This window comes from Microcaecilia unicolor, chromosome 6 (genome assembly GCF_901765095.1).
Source record: "Microcaecilia unicolor chromosome 6, aMicUni1.1, whole genome shotgun sequence".
NCBI classification, from domain to species: domain Eukaryota; kingdom Metazoa; phylum Chordata; class Amphibia; order Gymnophiona; family Siphonopidae; genus Microcaecilia; species Microcaecilia unicolor.
Window position 1 is genome coordinate 52,154,612 of NC_044036.1, and position 27,368 is coordinate 52,181,979.

Consider the following 27,368-nt stretch of genomic DNA (forward strand, 5'->3'; position numbering starts at 1 on the left):
CCCTGCTTGAATACCTTCTGCACTTGTCTGAGTCTGGTCTCAAGACCAACTCTGTAAGAGTTCACCTTAGCGCAATCAGTGCATACCATTACCGTGTGGAAGGTAAGCCGATCTCAGGACAGCCTTTAGTTGTTCGCTTCATGAGAGGTTTGCTTTTGTCAAAGCCCCCTGTCAAGCCTCCTACAGTGTCATGGGATCTCAATGTCGTTCTCACCCAGCTGATGAAACCTCCTTTCGAGCCACTGAATTCCTGCCATCTGAAGTACTTGACTTGGAAGGTCATTTTCTTGGTGGCAGTTACTTCAGCTCGTAGAGTCAGTGAGCTTCAGGCCCTGGTAGCCCAGGCCCCTTACACCAAATTTCATCATAACAGAGTAGTCCTCCGCACTCACCCTAAGTTCCTGCCAAAGGTTGTGTCGGAGTTCCATCTGAACCAGTCAATTGTCTTGCCAACATTCTTTCCCCGTCCTCATTCCTGCCCTGCTGAACGTCAGCTGCACACATTGGACTGCAAGAGAGCATTGGCCTTCTATTTGGAGCGGACACAGCCCCACAGACAGTCCGCCCAATTGTTTGTTTCTTTTGATCCCAATAGGAGGGGAGTGGCTGTAGGGAAACGCACCATATCCAATTGGCTAGCAGATTGCATTTCCTTCACTTACGCCCAGGCGGGGCTGGCTCTTGAGGGTCATGTCACGGCTCATAATGTTAGAGCCATGGCTGCGTCGGTAGCCCACTTGAAGTCAGCCTCCATTGAAGAAATTTGCAAAGCTGCGACGTGGTCATCTGTCCACACATTCACATCTCATTACTGCCTGCAGCAGGATACCCGACGCGACAGTCGGTTCGGGCAGTCAGTTCTTCAGAACCTGTTTGGGCTTTAGGATCCAACTCCACCCCCCGAGGGCCCTGTTTGTTCTGTTCCAGGCTACACTCTCAGTTAGTTGGTAAATTTTTTAGGTCAATCTCAGTTATGTCCTCGCCGTTGCGAGGCCCAATTGACCAATGTTGTTGTTTTGAGTGAGCCTGGGGGCTAGGGATACCCCATCAGTGAGAACAAGCAGCCTGCTTGTCCTCGGAGAAAGCGAATGCTACATACCTGTAGAAGGTATTCTCCGAGGACAGCAGGCTGATTGTTCTCACAAACCCGCCCGCCTCCCCTTTGGAGTTGAGTCTTCCCTTGAAGTGTATTGTCTTGCTACATACTGGACTGGCCGGCTCGAGCCGGTTTCGGGCGGGAAGACGGCCGCGCATGCGCGGTGCGCATGGGCGATGGAGGACTAGCAAAGGCCTTTGCTAGTAAACTTTCCGATGGAGGGGGCTGCCGAGGACGTCAACCCATCAGTGAGAACAATCAGCCTGCTGTCCTCGGAGAATACCTTCTACAGGTATGTAGCATTCGCTTTATTGAAGCATTAACAACTGATTGCACATGAACTATCTGGGTATTGGTTTTAATCAATTTTTGTCCAAGGGCAGTAATTTTCTTTTCATGTTTTGCGAATTTCACAGAAAATCCACCATATATTTACAGAGTTGTGATAAAGTACCTTGCAAAGTATTTTCAATTCTGTTCAGAGCCGTCAGAACATCATTCAGTTTAACAGCTGATCCCAGTTTAGATAAATAATTTCCAGACATTAAGGATGAAGAAGCAGGTTGTTTTGCCAGAACAGACAGCAAAACTGATGATCCCGACAGAATTAGAAGGAGGTTCTGCTGGAGAACTCACCGCCCCAGCACATAAAACTCCTACCTGGTTGGTAGGAGTTAATCCATCCATCAAAGCAACATGTTGAGGGGGCGGGGTTCGCTCGCTTGACGAAATGGGTGCTGCTGCCACAGAATTAGCCACCCTCTGGTCCACTGTCACTGTAGAACACACATATTGATTCATTGGTCTTTGTACTGGGGCCATCTTCTTTATAGGCCCTTTGATCTTCCTTTTACCCATGGAAAATGACTGGCCCAAATGACCGGCCCTCAGCACCTCAGTTGGCTCTGAAGGGGCGGGACCTGCCCCTTTGGTCACTTCCCTTCGGGCTCAAGGCCATGCACCCGAGGCCACGTTCTGCAGTAGGGCATTCTCCTAAATAGGAACCGGTTCTCAGAACAGCCTGGTGGTAATCTGACTGCACAAGTGACTGCACCAGTCCTGACACTCGCTTAGATGTAGATGAGCTTCTGAAGAGAAAATGATAGGGCATCCTTCTAAATAGTAACCAGTCCTCAGAACAGCCTGCTGGTAAGCTACAACTCTATGGAAAAGCTGTCTAATCCTGGAGCTTTATGTATTGGGTGTAATTTAATAGCCTTCATCACCTCATCAACTGTTATCTCACTTGCTAGACTAGCAGACTGATCAGAGGTCAAAGGAGAGAGAATCAGCTCAGATGAATATGCATCAATGGCTGCCACATCAATCAAGAAGTCACTGTGTTTAAAGCAGTATAAAATTGATCCCTAATATTCTCAGAATGGAATAGGCTCCCCCTTTCCAAGAATGTTGCCTAGTTCCTTACAAATCTAAAACCCTTCCTGCACCATCCCTCATCCACGCATTGAGACTCTGGAGCTCTGCCTGTCTCTTGGGCCCTGCCTGTGGAATGGGAGCAATTTGGAAAATGCTACCCTAGAGGCTCTGGATTTGAGCTTTTTACTTGAGAGCCTAAATTTGGCTTCCAGAACCTCCCTCCCACATTTTCCAATGTGATTGGGACCTACATGAACCAAGACTGCTGACTCCTCTAGGTGACGAGTGAGAGCTGCCACCTTTGCACCGATTTTGCACTGCCTTCATCATTGGGGTTGCACGGGACATTCCATTGCTGGTATTTCCCCAAATATGAACTTCTTTGCCACACATCACAACAGCAAATGTTATTCCTTCTGCTCCAGGAGTCCTACACTGCACAAAATGGTGCACAGTGCTTTCTCTGTTCCGTGGCACCAGTGCTTGCTTTATACATTTCCATTGTCAATCAAAAATGTATTCAGGACAAGGCACATGTAATCCTAGTGATGTCTTAGTGGCCTCGTGAGATGTGGTTTCCATGGCTGCTCTCACTAGCAAAGAATCACCCATTTTCTTGGGGACACAGGCCACCTGACCCAACAAGATGGACAACTTCTGTATCCTAACTTTGGTCTCTCACTAACTAGTGAGGTAATTACATTTGCTGACGACACAAAGTTATTCAAAGTTGTTAAATCGCAAGAGGATTGTGAAAAATTACAAGAGGATCTTACTAGACTGGGAGACTGGGCGTCTAAATGGCAGATGACTTTTAATGTGAGCAAGTGCAAAGAGATGCATGTGGGAAAGAGGAACCCAAATTATAGCTATGTAATGTAAGGTTCCACGTTAGGAGTCACTGATCAAGAAAGGGATCTAGGCGCCGTCGTTGATGATACGTTGAAACCGTCTACTCAGTGTGCTGCGGCGGCTAAGAAAGCAAGTAGAATGTTAGGTATTATTAGGAAAGGAATGGAAAACAAAAATGAGGACGTTATAATACCTTTGTATCTCTCCATGGTGCGACCGCACCTCGAATATTGTGTTAAATTCTGGTCGCCCCATCTCAAAAAAGATATAGTGGAATTAGAAAAGGTGCAGAGAAGTGCAATGAAAATGATAAAGGGTATGGGACGACTTCCCTATTAGGAAAGGCTAAAGTGGCTCGGGCTCTTCAGCTTGGAGAAAAGACGGCTGAGAGGAGATATGATAGAGGTCTAAAAATAATGAGTGGAGTGGAAAGGGTAAACGTGAAGCATCTGCTTACTCTTTCCAAGAATACTAGGACTAGGGGGCGTTCAATGAAGCTACAAAGTAGTAAATTTAAATCGAATCGTAGAAATTTTTTCTTCACTCAATGTGTAATTAAACTCTGGAATTCGTTGCCAGAGAATGTGGTAAAGGCGGTTAGCTTAGTGGTGTTTTAAAAAAAAGGTTTGGACGACTTTCTAAAGGAAAAGTCCATAGACCTTTATTAAAATGGACTTGAGGAAAATCCACTGCTTATTTCTGGGATAATCAACATAAAATGTTTTGTACTTTTTGGGGGATCTTGCCAGGTATTTGTGACCTGGATTGGCCACTGTTGGAAACAGGATGCTGGTCTTGATGGACCTTTGATCTTTCCCAGTATGGAAATACTTATGTGCTAATGTTGCACTAATTCAGTTTAGCTGCTTAAACAGCATAAAGAATGCCTTGACATGTGATACGTGCTAATAAGTCTCATACACACACACCCTTTGCACAGTTATTATGCTCAGAAATCAGTTTGTGTGTATTTCTCATTTGCTAAATAATTCAAACTCGGAGAGTACAATTGTCAGTAAGGTAAAAAAACAAACAAAAAACCCCAGAAAACTTAACTTACAGAAGTCTGTTAACAAGTTATTTCTGTGCTGTTTCAGTGACACAATAAACCCATTAAGGGCCTGATGCACTAAACATAATGAGCCTTTAACGAGCAAGTAGTAAACCGTGGCATGCACTAAATGCTTCTCATAGCCATTTTCCGATCACGGTAGCAGCTAACAAAAACGGAATGCAGATGATCAAATTAGTACCCCAATGTTATAAATCGTATTGTAATGAGATGCACTACCGTTTTCCGATTGCCTAACCGTGGACACTCTAATGGGAGGTCTGTACCTCTCATTGGGGCTGCGCAGCCTCTAAAAACTTCTATAAATGTAACAAAATAAAATTGGGAAAAAAACGTCCAAGTGCTCATCAGGGACGTCCTTTATGGAAGTCCTTCACTGCCTAGCCATGTCCAAGTGCTCGTCAAGGACGTCTAACACGAGCTGGACATCTTCCTGCAGCTTTTGTGATGGGCGTCCTTCTTGGACGTGTTTTTCTTACGTACAATTAGGAAGGACTTCTCTGAAGAAGAAAAAAAGGGACGTCTCTGTTTTTCTTACCTGCCTAAACTGACCACAACCACAGTTCTCTCAACAGTCCCCTCCAAGGTTGTTTTCAGTTTGTGCCCCCCCCCCCAGGATCGGGACATGCGAAGACATCCACATCAAAACTTTTGGATGTCCCTCCCTCCAGGTCTCTCTCAGCCAATCACAGCGCATTTAGCTGTTACCATGTTACCAGTATTACCTAAACGCACTGGGATTGGCTGAGAGAGACCTGGAGGGAGGGACATCCAAAAAGTTTTGATTTGGACGTCCTCGCACGTCCCGATCCTGGGGGGGGGGGGGGGGGGGGCGCAAGATGAAAACAACCTTGGAGGGGACTGTTGAGAGAACTGTGGTTGTGGTCAATTCAGGCAGGTAAGAAAAACAGAGATGTCCCTTCTTTTTTTTCTTCAGAGAAGTCCTTCCTAACTGTAGGTGAGAAAAACAGGTCCAAGAAGGACGCCCATCACAAAAGCTGCAGGAAGATGGCCAGCTCCTGTTAGATGTCCCTTACGAGCACTTGGATTTTTTTTTTCTTTAGAGAAGTCCTTCCTAATTGCCTGATGTAAGCCTGCCTTTAACATTTAAAGCAGTAAACAATGGAAATGTTAAGAGCAGTAGCACTTAAATTAACTGGGGCTCTTTTTAGCACTGTTTCTCTTCTGAGGTTTCAGGCTGCTGACAAGTTTCCTGCTCTTCAGGGACGTCCTTTTTTTTTTTTTTTTTTTTTTTGAGTGAAGGACGTCCATAGAGGATGTCCTTGGCATGCGTAGAGGAGCCAGCTTAACGCTTGGCTGATCTGCGCATGCTGCGACCGGCCGACTGGCTTCCAAGGGAATAGAGAATGCAAGTAAGCTACAACGATCAGCTCATTTGCATTCCCTTCCTTGATGCATGGCCGTTCCCTACCGATTCGCTATGGAATCGGTAAGGGAAGGGCTCTTCCGATGACCTTAGTGCATCTGCCCCTAAGTCCTTTTAAGTAACTAAAGGATCACACACACAGTTACATCAATGCAGAGTTAAAACAATATAAGCACAGCACAGTCTATTTTGTTCTTAACAGTCCTCTAGACATGGCTTCAGAGAAATAACATAAATCTTTTCTCTGAAATGCCTCAAGAACTTATTCCTCCTATAAATAAAATTTATTATCTTCCGACAAATTCAGGTGGAAAAGAAGGAAAGAAAGAAGGTTTGGATGGTATAGACTTTAACAATTTGTCTGAAATTCTAGAACAATCTATTGAAATAGTTCCGCAAAGAGCCACCCTTTTGGTTTCGCTGGTATTCGAACAAGATCTCAGTGCAATATTAAAGTTATATTTTAAATTTTCAAAGGTTCTTTTTTATGGAACAAAAATATGGATATTTCCAGATGTTACTAAAGTAACCCAAGAACGTAGAAAATTATTTCTAGCATTGAAACAGGATGTTCTTAAATTGGGTGGTTCATTTTTGCTAGTGTACCCTTGCAAATGCCTGGTCAGGTATAGTGGGATAAAGTATGTATTTTATGACTCAGAACAGCTAAAATCCTTTCTGGATATGAAATAGCTTAATGTAGAATTAGTTAAATGATATGTGACGAATTACACACTTAAACCGCATTTTTTTTATATTTGTGTTAATATACCTGTACAAAACTCCACTAAACTGTAATTCTCCCCTCAATTTGAGGTCTAAGGAAGCATGTATAACTTTTTCTTTGATTATTTTCTTTAACGTTTCTATTATGCTGTTTTTCTGTAACAAGTGATATGCTTGTAAGAAATTAGGAAATTCATTAATAAAAAAAAAAAAATCTTTTCTCTGTAACTGAAACAAGAAAATTCTCAATACCATTATCAACCAGATTCAATGAGAAATACACATTAATGTATCACACGTTAGACTAAAGAGTTTAATAGCGCCCATAAACCAAATAGCTTCATACCTAGTTGATTAGAACCAACACTGATATTTGTAACCTTTAAACATTTTTCCCCCTTTCAGTTTGCACCAACTTAAAATTCTAAACATTTAAACACGGCACAGACCACAGGCTTTTACTCCGTAAGGAATTTTTATGATTTCCTGGAAATTCTCAGTATCAATCTCTCTCTCTGTCTCTCTCTCTCTCCCCGTGTTAATACTTGCGCCCCTATATCCCACCCCTGGACTTCCTGTCTCAGGACACCCTGTAGAATGAGTTCTGACAGGTGGCAAAATTAGTCAGAGTTCCAGACCACAGTGACCTGTCCTCACAGAACATTTAACTACAGCAACCACACTGGTAATATAGAAACAAACAAGATACTGTCTGCAGGTAATTCTGAGCACAGACTGTATGTTATGGGAAATCTGTTGTATCCCTGAATGCCCCACACATGGATGGATCTGGCCCTATTTGTTAGAGGATATATATATTTTTTTAAACTGAGTTCCTCCTATCTCTTTTTGTTGGCGCTAGGGAAAGGTCCGTCCTGTGTGGCTCGGAGGGAGTTAAACTGCCCATTCCATTGTCCACCACTATTGTAGAATTGCAAATAAAAAACACTAGCCTTTCTCAATTCAACAATTGTTTATTGATATATCAATTTATGAGAACATACAAGTCTTGGTGGCAGACAAGGTATGTTCTAAATTCTGGACAGAGGCCAGTTCCTTGTATAGGGAATTTGGCATCTTGAACACAAAAGGATCAACAATACATAAAAGATTCATTATTACAGGAGCATAGGTTAGTTTACTAATGACTGCATCATCTCCGTGATAGTCTCCTTCACCCCTTGACCACCAGATTATCCATAATATATTGGAGTCATAAATTGCTTCCAAGTTAAGATACAAATGACTTACAATGTTTTTCCATTCCTAAAGGCCCCTAGGTCACTTAACACTCTGTTCTTTATCGTTAAACATTCAGAAAGTGGTCATACTTACGAAAATCTAAGCTACTATTAAAATATATTTCTAAGGTAGAATATTTTCCACACTTCCATGTAGCAGAAAGGGGGTGGCTAGCTAGGAGTCCCAGTTGCCCGTGTTATCCTATACTTTAAGAGAGAGGAATCCAGGTGAGCTTAGAATATGATCTTAACAAAGCAGCCAATGTTTCTGAAAATATTTACTGATATTTCTGAATATTTTTATTCAACTTTTAAATATTGATTTAGGTAATCACCAAGCTCAAGATTTTGACACCATTAGAAATAATAATGTCTAACACTGCTTGTGATAAGGGGAATACAACCAAACTGTTTAATCTGATAACAGAAAACTTCAAGGTAATACTTCTTCAATAATTTAATAAATTTAAATGTGAAAGGTTCCTTTTGGTGACTTTTTGAATGCTGTTTAAGGAATTCAAAGAGTTTTGAGAAATATCCTGCCTAAATTTTTGTAATGCCAGGTCTACCTGATGAAAATAAATTATTCATGGAGAATAATCATTATTGTTAATTAGATGGATTAGTGTGTTTTGTACATGTTCTGCAGTTCTATTACTGTTTATCCCCTCTAAATCACTATTAGATGCATGCAGCACTATCTGTGTATTGTATAAGAGACTGTCCCCACTCCATGGAGCTTACAATCTAGTCAAGACAAACATGCATGACAGACAAGAGAGTCTATTACCCTGATGGCGAACCTATGACACGTGTGTCAGCACTGACACGCGTAGCCATTTTGGATGACACGCGGCGCCGCCGCCGCAGTGTGGTCCGCCCTCCCTCCTCGCTCCCGGAAACTAACCTTAAAGCCTCCTTTCACGTCGCAGCAAGCAGCAGCAGGGCAGGCCACTCCTTCCTTCCGTGTCCTGACCTCGCCTGACGTAACGTCCGCGAGGGCGGAGCACAGAAGGAAGGAGGAGAGATCTGCCCTGCTGCTGCTTACTGCAACGTGAAAGGAGGCTTTAAGGTTAGTTCCGGGCCCGGTGGAGGGGGGGCCCGGCAACCTCGGGTGGGCAGCGATCTTGGGTAGGGGGGGCCCGGGGGGCGTTCCCAGTAGCAGTGATTTTTCTTGAAGTGACACACCACCCGAGTTAGGCTCGGTTTTTTGGTGAATTTTGACACACCAAGCTCAAAAGGTTGCCCATCACTGGTCTATTAGAATGTAACCATTTCTATATAATACAATTTAAAATCAGACTCAAAAGGGGGAGCATTTTTTAGTTTGGATTCGAATATGTCTAAAGAGAGAACATGATGAATCAAGTGAGGAAGTCTGTTTCAGCACACAGCATAGCAAGGTGAAAAAGTGGAATTAGGAGTTGGCAATAGAAGTAGAAGTCCTTTAGATTGTAAGCTCTTCCGAGCAGGGACCGTCCTTAATTGTTAATTTGTACAGCGCTGCGTAACCCTAGTAGCGCTCTAGAAATGTTAAGTAGTAGTAGGATGAGCCCAGGGCTAAGATGCTCGAGGTCCTAGACTACACCTCTCCACCTAAAGAGGCAGTGCGGCCTCTCTGCATGAGGTACTCAAGGTAGTCCTTAGGCGAAACTGGGCATCCTCTCTGTCCCTGTGGTCCCCAAGAAAATTGACACCCAGTATTGGATCCACGGGAAACCTGGGTTGGCGAGGTCTCAGTTACCCCATTACTCCATGGTGGTGGATGCTGCTCTCAAGAGAGAGCCAAGAGTACTAAGGACTATACTTCGGCTCTCCCAGACAGAGAAGCTAGAACCTTGGACTCTTTTGGGAGAAAAATGCATTGGGCCGCAATGCTCGTTGCCCATATAATCATACCAGCTCTTCACGACCATCTACTTGCGGAAATCGGTGAGGCAGCTATCTGGAGCATGCCGAGCCTTTTCACCAGCTCGTCAAGCAGCAGAAGTCATGTCGCAAGTTCTTGGCCAGGAGCACTTACTACACTTTTGAAGAGATTTAATTTACCTAAACATCATATGAAAAATGTCAGTGCCAATGATTTTATAGTGAGAATACTAAAAGGAAACTTTGACGATACAGGAACGTAAGATCTTTGAAATCAGAGTGATTAAATATTTTGACATCCACCAGACAGGACTTAACAAAGATCTGGGTTTTCTAGCCCATTATAAACCATAAAATTCTACTGCTTTATCACCCTCTTACCACCATTCATATCTCCCTGTTTCTCACCTAACCCACCCCACCCTCATGTTGTCACTGAAATGCTTTGATGTTTCATTTAAATATACTGTTATTTATCAACATTTGCTTATTTCTGATCTGATGAAGAAGGGCTACCTTCGAAAGCTAATCAAAAAATGTATTGTTAGTCCAATAAAAAAGGTATCATCTTATTTTCTTTTCTCTGTTTTTATTTTATTCCTTTTGATTACCTAGAATAATGTGGGAATTGAGAATGTCTTGACCTGGACAGCCCAAATCCTGCCCCAGCATTCTATTCAATAAGAACTGAGAAATGGTGTTATTGTTTGATAATAGTTTTGGTTTATTGCAAGAATGCAGCATATATTTGTAACTGTTTAAAATTGAATAAAAAATATTTTTAAAAAATGGGGCTTTAACTGTGCTAGTTTTGTTTTGTTTTCTTTATAAATTAAGGAACAATTTGTCAAAAATGTTTAATAACATCAAACAATATTTTGAAATCTGTTTATTCTTAGAATGTAACTTTCACTACCGTACAAAGGAAGTACTTCAATGAAACAAAAGGTCTAGAATACATCGAACAGTTGTGTACCTCTGAATTCAGCACAGTCTTAATGGAGGTTCAGTCTAAGTATGCATGCTATAATCTGATTCAGTGTGAAGATTTAGATTTTAATTACAAAAAAGCTCAAACAATTGGCTTTATAATTAAAAGTATTTTATGTTATGTTATTGAAAAATGAGCAATTACAGAACTATTTGCTGGAAATAGATTAAAATTTCAGTTCTGTTATTTCTCCGAGGGCAAGCAGACGTTCATATTCTCACATCTGGGTGACGACATCTGACAGCCCGATGCAAATGATGACCAGCTAGTAAGGTAGAGAGTTCTACCAGTGCATGCACTGGTGCCTTCCCGCCTGACACACAGTCTTTGTTTTTCCACGGAGCTGAGCGGATGCATTTTGTTTTCTCTCACCACGCTGTGCTGATTCTACTTTGGTCTGCAAGTGCCTCCAGGGCAGGCATTTTTTTTTCTGTTTTTCCTAGTTTTTCCTTCAATTTAGGGTTTTTGTTTCTTCCTTCTAGTTTTTTTTTCTTACATATTTTCTGCAGATTTGAGTGGCTGCGCAATTTGTCTGCAGCTCCGTCCTCAATTTGAACACTGCCCCCTTTTTTCTTGATTCAAGATTGAGGAGTTTAATTAAGCCGAGAGACTTTTTTTTTCTATGTCTCAGAAGACCCTCAGTAGCTTCAAGCTGCACTAAGTGTAGATGCGTGATTTCTGCTACAGACCCACACGGTGCATCTGGGTGCCTTGGTCCAGATCATGACCCCTCTGTTTGTGATCTGTTTGCACATGCAGGTGCAACTGGCTCAAATGGAGCAACTCTTTGACTTTTCAGAGACCAGACCATCAATTTTGGCACCGATGGCAGTGGGTCTCCACCTGCCTCAATACCGGGGGCTGTTAGTAGGCCCCGGGACAGGTCAGCATCGGACCCATACGGATTCTGCAGTGGCGTCCTCATCGGCACCAGGGGGATCGCATTGGGAGAAGCCCAAGAAGCGTAACCACCAATTTTCCTTGACATGAGGTGCCGGGATCACTGGGATATCAGTGCATCAGATACTTGAGAAGCGCCAGCAGCGGGAGGCACTCTCCCCCTCCTTAGAAGTGGTGCTGGTGCTCAAGTTATCGAGTGGCCCAGTCCCCGCCACCAGTTCAGCATTCACATCTTCTTAGACTGCTTCTGCATCGGCTCCCGTACCTTTGCCAATGCCCACTTTTGACGAGTGGTTCCGCAGCGTACTCCAGGTGGAGCTGGTGAAGTTGCTGCAGGGGACTCCCGCTTTGGCATTGAGGGTGCTTGCACCACTGCTGGATCAGCCCCAGGCCTTCTCTGAGGCTCCTTCAATGCCAGTGTCCAGATCTTCAGTGCTGGTGCTTTACCGGGTGTTGATGTCAGTGTCCGGACAGGCATTACCACCTTCGACATGTGGGGGAGGAAGCTTCCCTGGATGAGAATAGGGCTGACCCTCGAAGCTCCTCTAAGCGTGCACATCGTTCCACCAAAGTGAGGTTGGCTCAGACTCATTCACCTGTTGCTGAGTATGGTGAAGAGTCTGATTGGGACCGCTCATAGGAGTCAGATGAGGATCCATATTACTTCTCAGAGGAGGAGTCATATGGAATTCCATCTGATCCCTCTCCTCTTCAGGAGAGGTGGAAATCACCACCAGAGGCGCTTCTTTCTCCAGTTTTGTAAGGGAGATAGCGGCGGCTGTCCCATTTAAGTTGGAGATGGAGGAGGTGCCTAGAACAGAGATGTTGTCTGTTCTGGGCTGTAAGTCTCCTCCTAAGGAAGGAAATCATAGTACCATTGCACCCTCTCCTTAAGAACGCCCTGTTGAAGAACTAGGAATCTCCCCTTACAGTGCAGGTCTCATTCAAGAAGGTGGATAAGCAGTATTGTATCCAGAAAGCTCCCGGATTTGAGAAGGCACAGTTACTTCACAACTCCTTGGTGGTTGAATCTGTTCTCAAATAGGCCAAGAGTTCTCGGTCTCATGCCTCAGTGCCCCAGGGGTGGGAGGCTAGAACTTTAGATTTGTTTGTGAGGAAGACTTTTCAGGCCTCAATGCTTGTTGCCCACATCCAGTCCTACCAGCTCTACACGAGCTTTTACTTGGAGTCTTTGGTAAACAGTACACTGACTCTCGAGGACTCTCTCCTTTTGGAGCAGGCCCAGAGCTTCACCAGCTGGCCAACCAGCAGATGGAGTGTAGGAACTATTTGGCCAGGGGCGCCTATGATACTTTTGATGTTGTGTCCAGACTTGCTGGAATGGGTGTGGGGATGCTCAGAATCTCATGGCTGCATGCCTTTGATCTGGAACCAGTGGTTCAAGAGAGGTTATCCAACGTGCCATGCTGAGGGGACAACTTGTTTAGACAGAAAGTGGAGGAAGTTGCTGACTTCACAAAAAAGCATACAGATACTATCCACATTTTTTCTTGGTGTACTCCATCTTCATTTTCTTCAGCAAGAAGATTTTTGACCGAGTGTAGGCGGCATACCTATTATTCTCAAAGGTGTAAGTACCCACCTCCCACTCGTTCCATTCAGGCAGCTCAGGCCCAGTGTCCCAGGCCTTGCCAGCACCATCCTCAATAGTCCCAGATGGCTTCCTAGTCTAAGCAGGGCACGGGCTTTTGAATCGCTCAAGAAGAGCCTAGCAGCTCAAAACGTATCTATCCTGGATGACCTTCTGGTTGGGGAGAGGGGGGGCTCATTTTTTTACCAACACAGGTTGCCCCTTCTAACCTCCGACCGGTGGGTTCTTCAAATAGTCTGTCTCAGGTATGCACTGAATTGGCATCCGAGATCTCCAAATTTCCCACCAAGAGAGTCATTCATCATCTCTCAGCACAAGCAGGTACTTGCAGAGGAACTCTCCACCCTTGTATAGGCTCGAGTAGTCGAGTCCATACCACCAGGGGAAGAAGGGAAGGGATTCTATTCCAGGTTCTTCCTTGTGACCCAAAAAAACAGGTGGATACCAGCCCATCCTAGACCTAAGGGACCTGACCAATTCCTAGTCAAAAAAAAAGTGCAGGATGCTTTCACTGGGCAGCCTTCTGCCTCTAATTTAGGAAAATTATTAGCTATGCTCTCTGGTCTTAAAGGTTGCCTATAACCACATTTCATTACTTCCAAGTCGCAGGAAGTATCTCAGATTTCGAGTGGGGAAATGCCACCACCAGTATTGGTGTTCTGCCTTTTGGCCTGGCATCTTCACCCAGAGGTTTTATCAAGTGTCTAGCAGTAGTCACAGCGTGTTTATGCAAACTGGGGGTGTATATGTTTCCCTACCTGGACAATTGGCTGGTCAAGGGCACATCTTGGGGAAGGAGCCAAGGAGTATATGAGGATGACTATTCAGGTGTTAGATCTACTGGGGCTTGTCATCAATTACTCCAAGTCCCAACTACAACCAGTTTGTCATTTGGAGTACATAAGGGCTCTGCTAGATACAGCACAGACTTGGGCTATCCTTCAAGTGAGAGCGGATACCTTTAGTAACACTTGCCTCACAGGTACACACCACTTGCAGGTTTCAGCTTGGCAAATGTTGAGACTGATGGACCACATGGTCTCCACCATGCATGTCACTTCCATGGCATGGCTCCACTTGAGTGCGGCCTAGTGGACCTTAGCTTCCCAGTGGTCTTAGGTGACAGGGAACCTAACCAATGTCATCCGCATACCACCAGATCTGGCACACGCTCTTCTGTGGTGAATAATTCGGTCCAATTTGACTCTGACTTCCATTCCAAGTTCCACTGCCTCGGAAGGTGTTGACAGTGGATGCATCTAACCTGGGTTGGGGAGCTTGTGTAGATGGGCTTCACATTGAAGGCCGGTGATCTATTGAGGAGGTTCAGTTCCACATCAATCTCCTCGAGCTCAGGGCTATTTGGAACACTCTAAAAGCTTTCAGAGATTGGCTCCAGAACCAAATTGTTCTCATTCAAAGAGACAACCTGGTTTCAATGTTCTGTGTCAACAAGCAGTGGGGTACGGGATCCTACTTCTTGTGTCAGGAAGCGGTGGGCATGTGGCAATGGGCCCTACTTCACGGGATGAACCTCTGTACCACTTACCTATCCAGCAAAGATAACTGCCTAGCAGAGAGATGAGCAGGTTACTTCAATCACATTTGTGGTCTTTAAACATGGGCATAGTCAGGAAGATCTTCCAAGAGTGGGGAATCCCCTCTGATCTTTTCGCCACTCATCTGAACAACAAAGTACTTCAGTTTTGCTCTAGTTTCAGGTCACACAGCAGAGTAGCATCAGATGCCTTTCTTCTACTTTGGGGGGAGATCTTCTGTATGCGTATCTTTCCATATCTCTCATAGAGAAGTCTTTGCTGAAGATCAGGGCACCACGATTTTGATCACTTCTTACTGGCCGAGGCAGATCTGGTTACCTCTTTTTCTGGAGTTGTCCTCATCACACAGAACAAAAGTTCCCTTCTGCATTTCAGTCTCTAATCCCTGGCCCTCATGGTTTGGATGTTGAGAGAGTAGAACTCAAATCTCTGGGATTGCCTGAGGGTGTCTCCCGTTTCTTGCTAGATTCCAGGAAAGATTCCACTAAGAGGTGTTACTCTGTTAAGTGGAAGAGGTTTGCCATCTGGTGTGAGGGCAAGGCCTTAGATTCCTTCTCTTGCTCTACACAAAAACTGCTTGAATACGTCTCACCTTTCTGAGTCTGGTTTGAAAACCAACTCTGCAAGGGTTCATCTCAGTGCATTTGGTGCTTATCACTGTGTAGGAGGCAAGCCCATCTCTGTACAGCCTTTAGTTGTTCACTTCATGAGAGGTTTATTGCTGAGAAAGCCCCCCCACAGACCTCCCACTGTGTCATGGGATCTCAACATAGTCCTCACCCAGCTGATGAAAGCTCCTTTTGAATTCCTGTCATCTGAAGTTTTTGACCTGGAAAATTGCGTTTCTGGTGGTGATCACTTCAGCTTGCTGAGACGGTGAGCTCCAGGCCCTGGTAGCTCACTCGCCATGTACAAAATTTTATCAAAACAGAGTACTCCTCTGCACACACCCTAAGTTCCTTCCTAAGGTAGTGTCTGAGTTCCATCTTAACCAGTCAATTGTTCTGCCAACATTTTTCCCAAAACCTCATGCCCATCCTGGTGAAAGTGTACTGCATACTTTCGACTGCAAGCAAGTCTTAGTCTTCCATCTGGAGGGGACTAAAGCCTATAGACAGTCCACCCAGCTTTTCATTTCTTTTGACCCCAACAGATTGGGGGTGCGCACACTTTCTAATTGGATAGCAGATTGCAGATCCTTTGCTTATGCCCAGACTGGGCTGACGTTTGAGGGTTACGTCACAGCTCACAATGTCAGAGCCATGGCTGCATCAGTAGCCCACTTGAGATCAGCCTCCATAGAGGAGATTTGCAAGGCTGCAGTGTGGCCTTCAGTCCACACATTCACTTCCCACTACTGTTTGGATCAGGACACCCGACGCAACAGGCAGTTTTGCAGAATTTGTTCGGTGTCTATATTCCAACTCTACCCCCCTAGGCCCTGTTTTGGTCTCTTCCAGGCTGCACCTATACAGCTAGTTTAAAGTTGATTTGAAATTTTAGTCTCAACGTTTCAAGACTCAATTATCATAGCTTTCTTGTTTTCGGTGAGCAAGTTATCTAGGGATTCCCAGATGTGAGAATATGAAGGTCTGCTTGTCCTCGGAGAAAGCAAAGATACTTACCTGTAACTAGTGTTCTCTGAGGTCAGCAGGCCAATTATTCTCACATACCATCCCACCTCTTCTAGAAGTTGTCTGTAGTTATAGGCTTTTTGCTTTTTCACCTGACTGGAGGACCCACGCTCGAATGTCAGGCAGGAAGGCACCATCGCTGCTAGAACTTTCTACCTTACTAGCTGGTCTGCATTTGCACCGGGCTCCGTTGGATGTCACCCAGATGTGAGAATATTTGGCCTGCTGTCCTCGGAGAATATCAGCTACAGGTAAGTACCTTGTGCTTTATTGCTTATTGATTTATTATACTGCCTCTAATTGAGCACAAATCAAAGTGGTTTACAATTTAAAATGGTTCATTAATGGATTCAGTTGATTAAGATGATTCTTTTTCCAAAATGGATGTACACCCTTCGGTATCTCCTGATTGTTTTGAGACCTGGAATAAGCGTATCAGTTATTTTATATGGAATGGGAGGAAGCTGAGAATGAATTTTAAATCACCTAGAGCTGGACAACAATTCTTAGGACAGTGCGGGGATTAATATACATCAACTAGTAAAAAAGGCCCATTTCTGACAAAAATGAAACGGGCACTAGCAAGGTTTTCCTCGGCGTGTGTATATTTTAGAGGGTGTGTGTGTGAGAGTGACTGTGTGAGAGAGAGAGAGTGACTGTGCGAGTGTGTGAGAGAGAGAGAGAGTGACTGTGCGAGTGTGTGTGTGAGAGAGAGAGAGTGACTGTGCGAGTGTGTGTGTGAGAGAGAGAGATTGACTGTGCGAGTGTGTGAGAGAGAGAGAGAGTGACTGTGCGAGTGTGTGTGTGTGAGAGAGAGTGAGACTGGGTGCGAGTGTGTCTGTGAGAGAGAGTGCGTGTGAGAATGACAGTGTGCGAGTGCGTCTGTGAGACACAGTGAGTGTGAGAGAGTGTGTGTGTGTGTTTCACACAGATACAGTATGTGTGAGAGGAAGGGATCCCCAGAAGCTTAGCCGGCGGTGGGAGGTGGGGATAGTGCTGGGCAGACTTATACGGTCTGTGCCCTGAAAAAGACAGGTACAAATCAAAGTAAGGCATACACAAAAAATGAGACGTGAGTTTATCTTGTTGGGCAGACTGGATGGACCGTGCAGGTCTTTTTCTGCCATCATCTACTATGTTACTATGTGTGCGATACACAGACTCTTTGTGAGACCGAGAGTGTATGAGACCGAGAGTTTGCAGAACGCCCCTCCCCCTCTTCTTCCACCCCTCCTTCCCCTCTTCTTCCACCCCTCCTTCCCCTCTTCCCCTTCCACCCCTGTCAGAGTTCCAGAACCCCTCCCACTTCTTCCCATCCCCCCTCTTCCCTTCCTGCTCTGCCTGTCCCCCCCTCCGAGTTCCAGGACCCGCCCCTCCCCTTCCAGTGGATTTCCAGTAATCCCCTCCCCCCCTCGTGTTGTTTCAGGACCCCTTCCCCCCTCTGTCATTTCAGGACCCCCCTTTGTAGTTTCAGGACCCCCCCATGTCATTTTTGACCCCCCCTTTCGTTTCAGGACCCTCCCTCCCACTCCCCACCTGTCTGGCCCTCCCCTTCGTAAGAGCTGTCTGCTTAAAAGTTTTTACCTCCTGCACGCAGGGACGCCGCTTCCGACAGCTTTTTCTTTCGCTTGTGTTTCAGCTGTTCCTCTGGTCCCGCCCTCAAGGGCAGGACCACAGGAACAGCTGAAATAGAATCGAAAGAAAAGGCAGACGGAAGCGGCGTCCCTCCGTGCAGGAGGTAAATACTTTTAAGCAGCCAGCTCTTACGAAGGGAGGGCCAGAGAGGGGTGGAGTGGGAGGGGGGTGTTTGCGGCGCCATTATCGTCGACGGAGCTCCATAATTCTCACCTCCAACGTGCTTTCTTGCCTCGGACCGTGGCTCCCTCGGAGTTGGTCTACTAGGGTAACGTCATAATGCGGCCAGTGACGTCAGTCTGATCTACGGAGCTGTCCTGACCGCCTCCGAGGGAGCCACAGACCCAGGCAGGTCAGAACGTTGGAGGTGAGAATTATTATATAGGATACCTTCAAACCTCATCCCAAGCACAAATGGAGTTTTATACAGTTTTAACTTCATGTGAAATCTTCAGAATTCCTGCATCCAGACTGCTTAACCCACAGTTTTCTAGGCAGTCAGGTGCACATCGTCATGGATCATTTAATATATGTTGTTTTTTTTAATATATGAATATTTCACCTATCATTCTTTTTTTTATCAATATCTCTTACTTAGCAACTTCCTGCTTCATTACTTGTTTTCATCAGTACAATATATTGTTAATTCATTTCAATACTGTTTCACTTAACTGGCAGCAGAGTGAAGACGAGTCTGAGGAAAGGGGGAGTAGGAGGAGTAGGCTCAGGGAAGACCTCAGGAACCTCAACTGACTTGGCCAGGTTTCGCAACTTCGTCAGGGTGAAGGTTCTTTGCAAATAGCAAACATTAAATTACTTGCAGGTCATACTTTAAATTCTCCAAGTTATTGTAGTCTCAATACCCTACTAATAAAGAGTCATTCACAGCATGCTTTTTTCTCTCCTGGTTCCGTTGTCTTTTTATTGAACAAAATGGCTGTGGCATTTTCCTAGCACTGCTGCCATTAAATATGCATCAGCTGATACCGACGATCTCGCTTCTGATAGGCTAACAATAAAAATAGCTCTGACAATCAGATCACAGACCACCAATCCAATTCCGAATTTAATCCTGAAGGATACAAAGAGAGGCATAATCAAACACGAACGCCCATCTCCATGGGTGACTATCTCCGAGGACGGGTACGCGAAGGGGCGGGACAGACCATATTTTTGAAAAAGATGGGCGTCCATCTTTTGTTTTGATAATACGGTTGGTGCTGGGCAAATGCATCGGATTTGAGCTGGGCGGTATCTGTTTTCAGTGATAATGGAAACCGAAGGCGCCCAGCTCAAAAACGAACAACTCCAAGGCATTTGGTCATGGGAGGGACCAGGATTCGTAGTGCACTGGTCCCCCTCACATGCTAGGACACCAACCGGGCACCCTAGGGGCACTTGTAAAAAGTAAAAAAAAAATTTAAAAATACCTCCCATGTGCTGAGCCCCCTCAAATCCCCCCCCCCCCCAAACCACTGCCCACAACTCTACACCATTACCATAGCACTTATGGCTGAAGGGGGGCACCTACATGTGGGTACAGTGGGTTTTGGGGGCGGTTTGGAGGGCTCCCATTTACCAGCACAAGTGTAACAGGTAGTGGGGGGGATGGGCCTGGGTCCACCTGCCTGAAGTCCACTGCACCCACTAACAACTGCTCCAGGGACCTGCATACTGCTGTGATGGAGCTGGGTATGACATTTGAGGCTGGCATACAGGCTGGAAAAAAAAGTTTTTAAAGTCCTTTATTTTTTTTTTTGGTGGGAGGGGGTTAGTCAGGGGAGGTCATCCCCAATTCCCTCCAGTGGTCATCTGGGCAGTTGGGGCACTTTTTGGGGACTTCGTGAAAAAAAGGGTCCAAAAAAAGCGGGCCCAAATTCTTGCTTCTGCCGCCCTTCTTTTTTCCATTATCGGCCAAGCGCGCCCATCTCTCGGCCGATAAACACGCCCCAGTCCCGCCTTCACCACGTCTCCGACACGCCCCGTCAACTTCGTTCCCTCGACAGACTGCAATTGGAAGCACCCAAAATCGGCTTTTGATTATACCGATTTGGGCACCCATGGGAGAAAGGCGCCCATCTCCCGATTTGGGTCGAAATATGATCGTCTTTTTCTTTCGAAAATAAGCTGGAAAGTGTTCAAGGTGAAAATCCATTTTTGTTCTTTATAGTTCAAATAATATTCCAGATTACCTCCCTCCCATCCCAACTGGACGCTATCTAAAATTCTCCAACTGATATCGATTAATTGATGATGATGTTCCTACCAGTGTTGAGTTAAAGGGGCAGTCATCACTCTGTTTTTTATACGTGATTTATGCTCATTTAACCATGTCTTAATCGCTCCACCCAAGCGGCCAATATAGTTGAAATGACATGTGCAAATAATCGTGTATATATCACATTTTTTGATGTACAGTTGGTCCTGGTACATGCTGTAATGCGTCACTGGGAAATGGGATGTATTCAATCTAGTCCTTCAATTGTTGAGGAACACCACTGACAGTTGTCACATTTAAAATGTCCTGGAAGTTCCACAAGCTCATTCTTATCCAGGTGTTTATATGTTAAACTCTCTCCTATCGTTTTCCCCCGCCGGTAAGCACAAATTGGATGACTTTCAAAACATTCATGCACTTGTAATATTCTCCAGTGTGTATGAATAGGTGTTGATCAAGGAACTTGCAGTCGAAAAAGGTATGACTGCTGTCAACTTGTCTGCTTCAAGAGATTGTTTATATTGTAGTAGAAGCTCATGCTGAGAATATTTAGCTGTAAGGTACGCTCATCTAATTATTTTACCTGGATATCCTCTTTCAGAAAACTTCTGATACATCTTTCGAGCTTCATCTTCAAAATCTTCCTTCTTTGAGCAGATTCTCTTCAACCGTAGAAATTGACTAATAGGCAGATGATAAGGGTGATAGCTTGAAAAGTGTAGAAGAGTATTCCGGGCTGAGGGCTTTTGAAAAAGAGTGGTGTGAATGTTATTATTCTCCCTGTATATCCATACATCAAGAAACTCTAAGCCTTGTTGATGAGAATGCCAGGTGAACTTCAAAATGGGTTGCAAAGAATTCATCCACTCAATGAACTGTAGCCTCTGAAAAGGGCCATTCCAGATGAAAAAAATGTCGTCGAGGAAACGCTTCCACATCATGATATTCTTAGGTTCATATACAAACCAGAAGAATTTTTCTTAAAATTTTGCCAGATATAATGTTGCAATAGAGGGTGCAAGGGAAGCCCCCATTGCAACCCCTTGCTTTTGTTCATAGTAGTCTTTTGGAACCAGAAAAAGGTCTTCTGAATAACTAACTCTGCTAGAGTAATCAAAAAAACTAGTAGTAACCTGCTGAGGGGCTGGGCGTTTATTCAGTGGCGTAGCTAGGGTAGTTGACACCCAGGGCCGGTCATTTTTTAACACCCCCCCCCCCCCCGAAATCCAGTACTAGGCATACCGAGAATACAAAACACTCAGGACCTATAGAGCAATTCTACCATACCATAAGCAGTAATTTGTACGAGTCACACAAGGAAAAGGAAAGCATCTTAAACACTACAGTGAGCACTAGAACATCAATTCACCTATTGTAAAACGAAAACAGACAGATTAGTACAGATCGTCAATCCTGCACAATGCCAACCGAAAGCTATGTCTTTTTCACAAATACAGATACACCCTAATCCACTATAGAATAAGTAATCATAAACTTTCTATTTAGACAAAAATTAAACTGAACCCCCGATGCCAGACTCTGCATACAATGCAGCACCACAGAAACAGAAAATGTCCTCTAATACTGTGCAAAATATAAAGACAGCAGATGTAAATTTGAAAAAACTAACAAATACCAATCACCACTTTACAAATTAACAAATAGAAATAAAACAAATAATATCATTTTATTGGACTAGTACATTTAGCTTTCAGAGGCCAAAACCTCCTTCCTCAGGTCAATTCAGTATAGTACTGTTACAGTGTCCTATCCTGACCTGAGGAAGGGGGTTTTGTTCTCTGAAGGTAAAATGTATTAAAATTAGTCCAATAAAAAGATTACCTTATTTACATGTTCTATTATAAACATTTATTAACACAGCTACAATACTACTTTATCCTAAAGCAAAAAAATAAAAATATATATTTACAGTTCGTTGTCTCTGGTTTCTGCTTTCCTCATCTTTTCACTGTCTTCCTTCTATCCAGCATCTGTCTTCGCTCTCTCTCTGCCATCCAGTGTTTGCCCTCTCTCTCTGCCCCTTCCATCCAGTGTCTGTCCTCTCTCTCTGCCCCTTCCATCCACTGTCTGCCCTCGCTCCCTTCCATCCACTTCTGCCCCTTCCATGCACCATCTGCCCCAGTCTGCCATCTCTCTCTCCCTCTTCCATCAACATCTGCCCTCTATCTCTGCCCCTTCCATCCACCATTTGCCCCAGTTTGCCCTCTTTCTCTCTCCCCTTCCACCCACCATCTGCCCTTTCTCTCTGCCCCTTCAATCCGTCTGCCCTCCCTCTACCATCCATCCAGGGTCTGCCCTCCCTCACGCTCCCCCCTTCTATCCCCTCTCTCTCTGCCCCCTCTTTTCAGCCCCCAGTTCCAGCCCCCTTATTTCACCTGCCCCTAGTTCCAGCCTCAGCCCACATCTCCCACCTGCCCCCCTTTTCTCCCATCAGTCCCGAGCTTCAGCCCCCAGCCACTTCTCCCTGCCCTCTTTTCAGCCCCTAGTTTCAACCCCAGCCCTTTTCTCTCACCAGTCCCGAGCTTCAGCCCCAGCCAGTTCTCCCTGTCCCCTTTAAAGCCCCTAGTCCCCACAGTTTCAGCCCCCTTCATCCACCACATGCCTTGCATCCCCCCTTTTCAGCCCCAGACCCATTCTCCCACCTGCCCCAGGCATGGACCCATTTTCCCTCCTGCCCCCTTGTCAGACCTCAGTTCCAGCTTCAGACCCCTTCTCCCATCTGAGCACTCCCCTCCCCCCTCTGAGCACCCCCACCCTCCCCAATCCCCTTCTCCCCTCTCTGAGCACCCATCTGAGCTCCCCCACCCTCCCTAATCCCCTTTAAGCACCCCTCTGAGCTCCCCCACCCCTCCCCATTCCCCTGCTCCCCACCCTCCCTAATCCCCTTTAAGCACCCCTCTGAGCTCCCCCACCCCTCCCCAATCCCCTTCTCCCCTCTCTGAGCTCCCCACCCTCCCTAATCCCCTTTAAGCACCCCTCTGAGCTCCCCCACCCTTCCCCAATCCCCTTCTCCCCTCTTTGAGCTCCCCACCCCTCCCCAATCACCTTCTCCCCTCTGAGTCCCCCCCGACCCGACAGCTGAGATCAGTTCTCCTGCTGCTCCTACCCTGTCCTGCCTTTAAAATTTTTTTTCAAAGCGCCGGAGAGTGGCAGGCAGCGCGCCTCGCGTCTGCCCTGCTAGTAAAGAAGATCTCGTCAACGTCGTTGTCCTTCCCACACTGAGTCCCGCCCGCCCTCGCGGTAATAGGAAGTTGCCTCAGAGGGGGCGGGACTCAATGTGGGAAGGGCGATGACGTCAGCGAGATCTTCTTTACTAGCAGGGCAGACGTGAGGCGCGCCTGCCACTCTCCGGCGCTTTGAAAAAAATTTTTTTAAGGCAGAGCAGCGGGAGCGGAGCACCCCCCCACCCGATGACACCCGGGGCGGACCGCCCCCACCGCCCCGCCCTTGCTACGCCACTGCGTTTATTCAAATATTCTTCAATCAAACCCAAGGCTGCTTCTTGAGGTATTACTGTATAGAGGGAAGTTACATCAATTGTAACAAAAATAGAGTCATTAGTGAGTTCAACAGCTTGCAGATTTCTAAAAAAAAAATCGGTAGTGTCCTGTAAAAAAAGAAGTCACTTGAGTGGCAAAAGGCTTAAAAAAAAAGATCCAGAAATTTGGAGAGAGGTTCCAAAATTGAATCTCGCAGGGCTACTGTCGGACGCCCTTGAGGAGACTCCAGGTTCTTGTGAACCTTAGGCAAGAAATATATTCTTGGAGTACTAGGGCATTCAGTGATCAAAAATCTTGCTGCTTTGGCTGTTTAATATTTGTTTAGATTCTGCTTCGGACACTATGTCTCTAATTTTAGTTAGCAAATTTGGAGTGGGATCCATATCTAATTGCCTATATGTAGTTGCATCTTGCAACTTTTGATGACCTTCCATCAAATATTGTGCTTTATCCCATACCATCACTGCTCCCCCCTTGTCCGCTCGAAGGACCATTATCTCCATTTGATTCTGTAACAATGCTAACGCTTCATGTATTGAACGAGGAATATTGTACCTAGTCACCATATGACTTTCCTATTTATTCAGATCTTGTAAAATACATTTTTGAAATGCTAGGATGGAGGAGTCCAAATTCTCTAATGGCATCCATGTAGAACACAGTTTAACCATGGATGCATCAGGGACCAGGGGATGGTGAAAGAAAAATAATTTTAGATGTAATTTCCTAAAGAATCTAAACAGTGCCACTCGTGTCGAGAAGGGACCATACATCGTTGTTGGAACGAAACTTAATCCTACATTTAACAGCTGAGATTGAGGTTCTGTAATAGTAACATTTGAGATATTAAATTGCTGATTTTGTGTTTCTCATGTTTGATAATAGCGTTCCTGAGATGGTTGGCTGTCGTATCGATCTGTTGGTTGAAACCCCACCCGTCGTGATCTTCTTCCTCGAGTGGGTAACTGACGATTCTCTAAGAAAGGTTGTCCTCTAGCATTTACAGTTAAGGAGGGGGGATGGTGGATTGGGCCTTCCAGACTTGGGAGTGTACTCTCTCGCTGGTCAGCTACACTTTGTGCATGACTGGGTCAGTGGTACCTCCAAATTTTGTGATGTGACTTTGGAAGGATCCCTTGGTTAACCATTGATGCTCTCCAATTTGCTTCATGCCAGGGCACAATGGCTCCCTCTTAAAATAGGTAATGCCATCCTGCTTTGCCCTATGTGCCAGGCTTGGCGTATTTTTCATAAGAGGTTTGGGTTACAGTCTTGTTGTTGTTGCTTTCTCTCTTATGTTCTTAAATAACCCCCCCCCCCCATATTAATGTATGTTAGTATGTGGTAGTACACTAGTACCTTTTAGAAAATCTAGCTCTAAAATTTTTATTCTTAGTCCAAGTTGTTCTATATTAATGTGGATTAATGTATGTGCGTTAAAGCTCATACTTCAATACCTGTTAAAACTAAATCTGCATAAGCCTTAACATACCTTAATACATTTATTTACACATTTTTAGCCTGATCAATCTACCATTCTTGATGGGTAACAACAAAACATACACAATATTTATATAAAACATAAAATAACAAGACTAAAAACAGAGCATCTTCTTTAAATCTAACAAATATCAAACAAAGAGGTATGTAGCTGTACAGTCATTAACATTGGCCCCTTAGCTCAGCTGACAGTGTATTTTCTTCAGAAGGCATTTTCCAAAGGCCTTTCTAAAGGGACTATTTTCATTTCATTTATTGTTCTGAATTTCTCCTTCCGTCACTTGCCACTGTCATGACCTCTTCATAGTTTTGTATGTCTCCATACAACAACGTGACCAGTACACCATTGATCTCATTGGTGGGTTGTGTTTTCGATACTCGATACTTGCAGCAAACTTTCACCACGAGATTCCTGAGGGAGGCACTTTAAGCTGAAACATGGTGCCATGTTGAGTCTTTAGCTACCATCAATAAAGAATGCTTTTGCAACATTTGAATGTTTCATGGTTTGTTTTTGAAGAGCCGTTATCTGCTTCCCACTCCTTCCTTTCTCTTAATACACTTTAATACATTTATTTATTTATTTATAAATTTGTAGCCTGCTCAGTCTACCATTCTTGGCAGGTAACAACAAAACATACACAATATTATATAAAATGTACAATAACAAAAAGAGTAAAAATATTATCTTATTCAAATCTAACAAACATCAAGGTATGTAGCTGTACTGTCAGTAACGTTGTCCCCTTAGCTTTTGTAGTTCACTAGTGCAATTATGGCAGACACTTGGCTAATCCAGATAGCTATTATAATTAACAACACTTTAGAATTAGTTTGACCGGTCTGAAGAGACAAGCTTTTGAACTCATGATATCATTACGTTGTTAGACTACTGTGAGGATTTCCCTACCACTAGATGGACCATTCATCTGCCAAAGGTGGCAGGGCAGTACCTGCTTCCTCCTCTCCTCCTTTGCTGCTGCAGCCACCACCCTACCTCTGCTCAGGCTGCTCTGAAGCACTTGAAAGTGGCATGCAGAGCGCAAGGCCTCTGATTGCAAGTATGTGCCCAAGGTCTTCTGGGTTCCTTGCCCTTTGGTGCAAAACTCCTGCTGAACGGAATGGGACTAAACAGTCTTTGAGAGTACGCTTGCATTCAGAGGCCCCATGTTATGCATGATGCTTTCAAGCACTCCAGGGTGGCTTGGCAGAGGTAGTGCCACGATGGTGACTATTTTCCTTGGCTGTGCTCACCTCGCCCACTGGTGGCCAGAACCGGTGGCTGCCATAGACTGTCTTGCTGTCTCCCTACACATTCTAGACTTTCATTCCAGTCCGGTCCAGATATTCTAGCCCTCCAGACTTGGTTGGAAGTTTGGCAGCTAGCCTCACCCTTAGCTGCCTTGAGATTCCTGCAGCTTGAGCCTCAGCTGCTGATTGCCTTTACTAGGCACCTGGCCCTTTCAGCAGGGCCTTTGCATTGCCAAGGGTCTCGAGGTAACTGGTGTGCAGTTGCACTCTTGCCTTCTGTTCTGTGCTTATTTCTTGGTGCCTGTGTGTACTTTAGCCTTGTCCTGTTCTGTGTTTAGATCTTGGTGCCTGTGTGTACTTTAGCCTTTGTGTTCTCTGTTTGTCTGCTAGGTTCTGCTTTCAGTCTAGCTTTATTGCTTGTATGTATGTCTGTCTGTCTTAGTGGCTGCTTGGCAGCTTTCAGTCATTGCCCTAGTTCTTGTCTGTGTAGCCTAGCTTTGTGTCCTGTCTAGTCTGTCTTGTTTGGTTCCCTGTTCACCTTGGGCTTCTGCCCTACCCTGGTTAGTCAAGCTGGTCCTTTACCCTGTATAGTATCCATTCTTCCTCTGTTTGTGGCTGGTTGTCTTCAGCTTCAGTTCCCCTCCTGCTTGTGTCTGCCCTGCTTGCTTTCAGTTTCCTTCCAGCCAAGCCTGTTTCGAAATCCTGATTCCTAGCCTGAACCCTGTTTTGGCCAAGCTTGTTTAAGAATCTTTTCTAGTGTGAGTTTCTTGCTGTTCCAGCCTGCTTGCTCCAGTACCAGCTTTCCTCTAAGTCCTGCCGGCTGCCTGCACCCAGGGGCTCAACCCCTGGGGAATGGCAGTCAAGTGTAGGTGAAGCCTAGTTCCAGTCCTTGTGTTCCGGCTTGCTTATCTGCACCTGCAGTCCCTG

The 27,368-nt window shown here is 45.0% G+C and overlaps 1 protein-coding gene across 1 annotated transcript in view; it reads left to right on the forward strand.

Moving 5' to 3' along the window:
* MSH4 (mutS homolog 4) overlaps nucleotides 1-27,368 on the forward strand; it is a 183,149-nt gene that overhangs the window by 42,406 nt on the left and 113,375 nt on the right. The window contains exons 4-5 of the mRNA XM_030205714.1: nucleotides 8,079-8,189; nucleotides 10,520-10,635. Of these exons, the coding sequence (XP_030061574.1) occupies nucleotides 8,079-8,189; nucleotides 10,520-10,635 (227 nt within the window). The remainder of the gene's footprint in view (nucleotides 1-8,078; nucleotides 8,190-10,519; nucleotides 10,636-27,368) is intronic.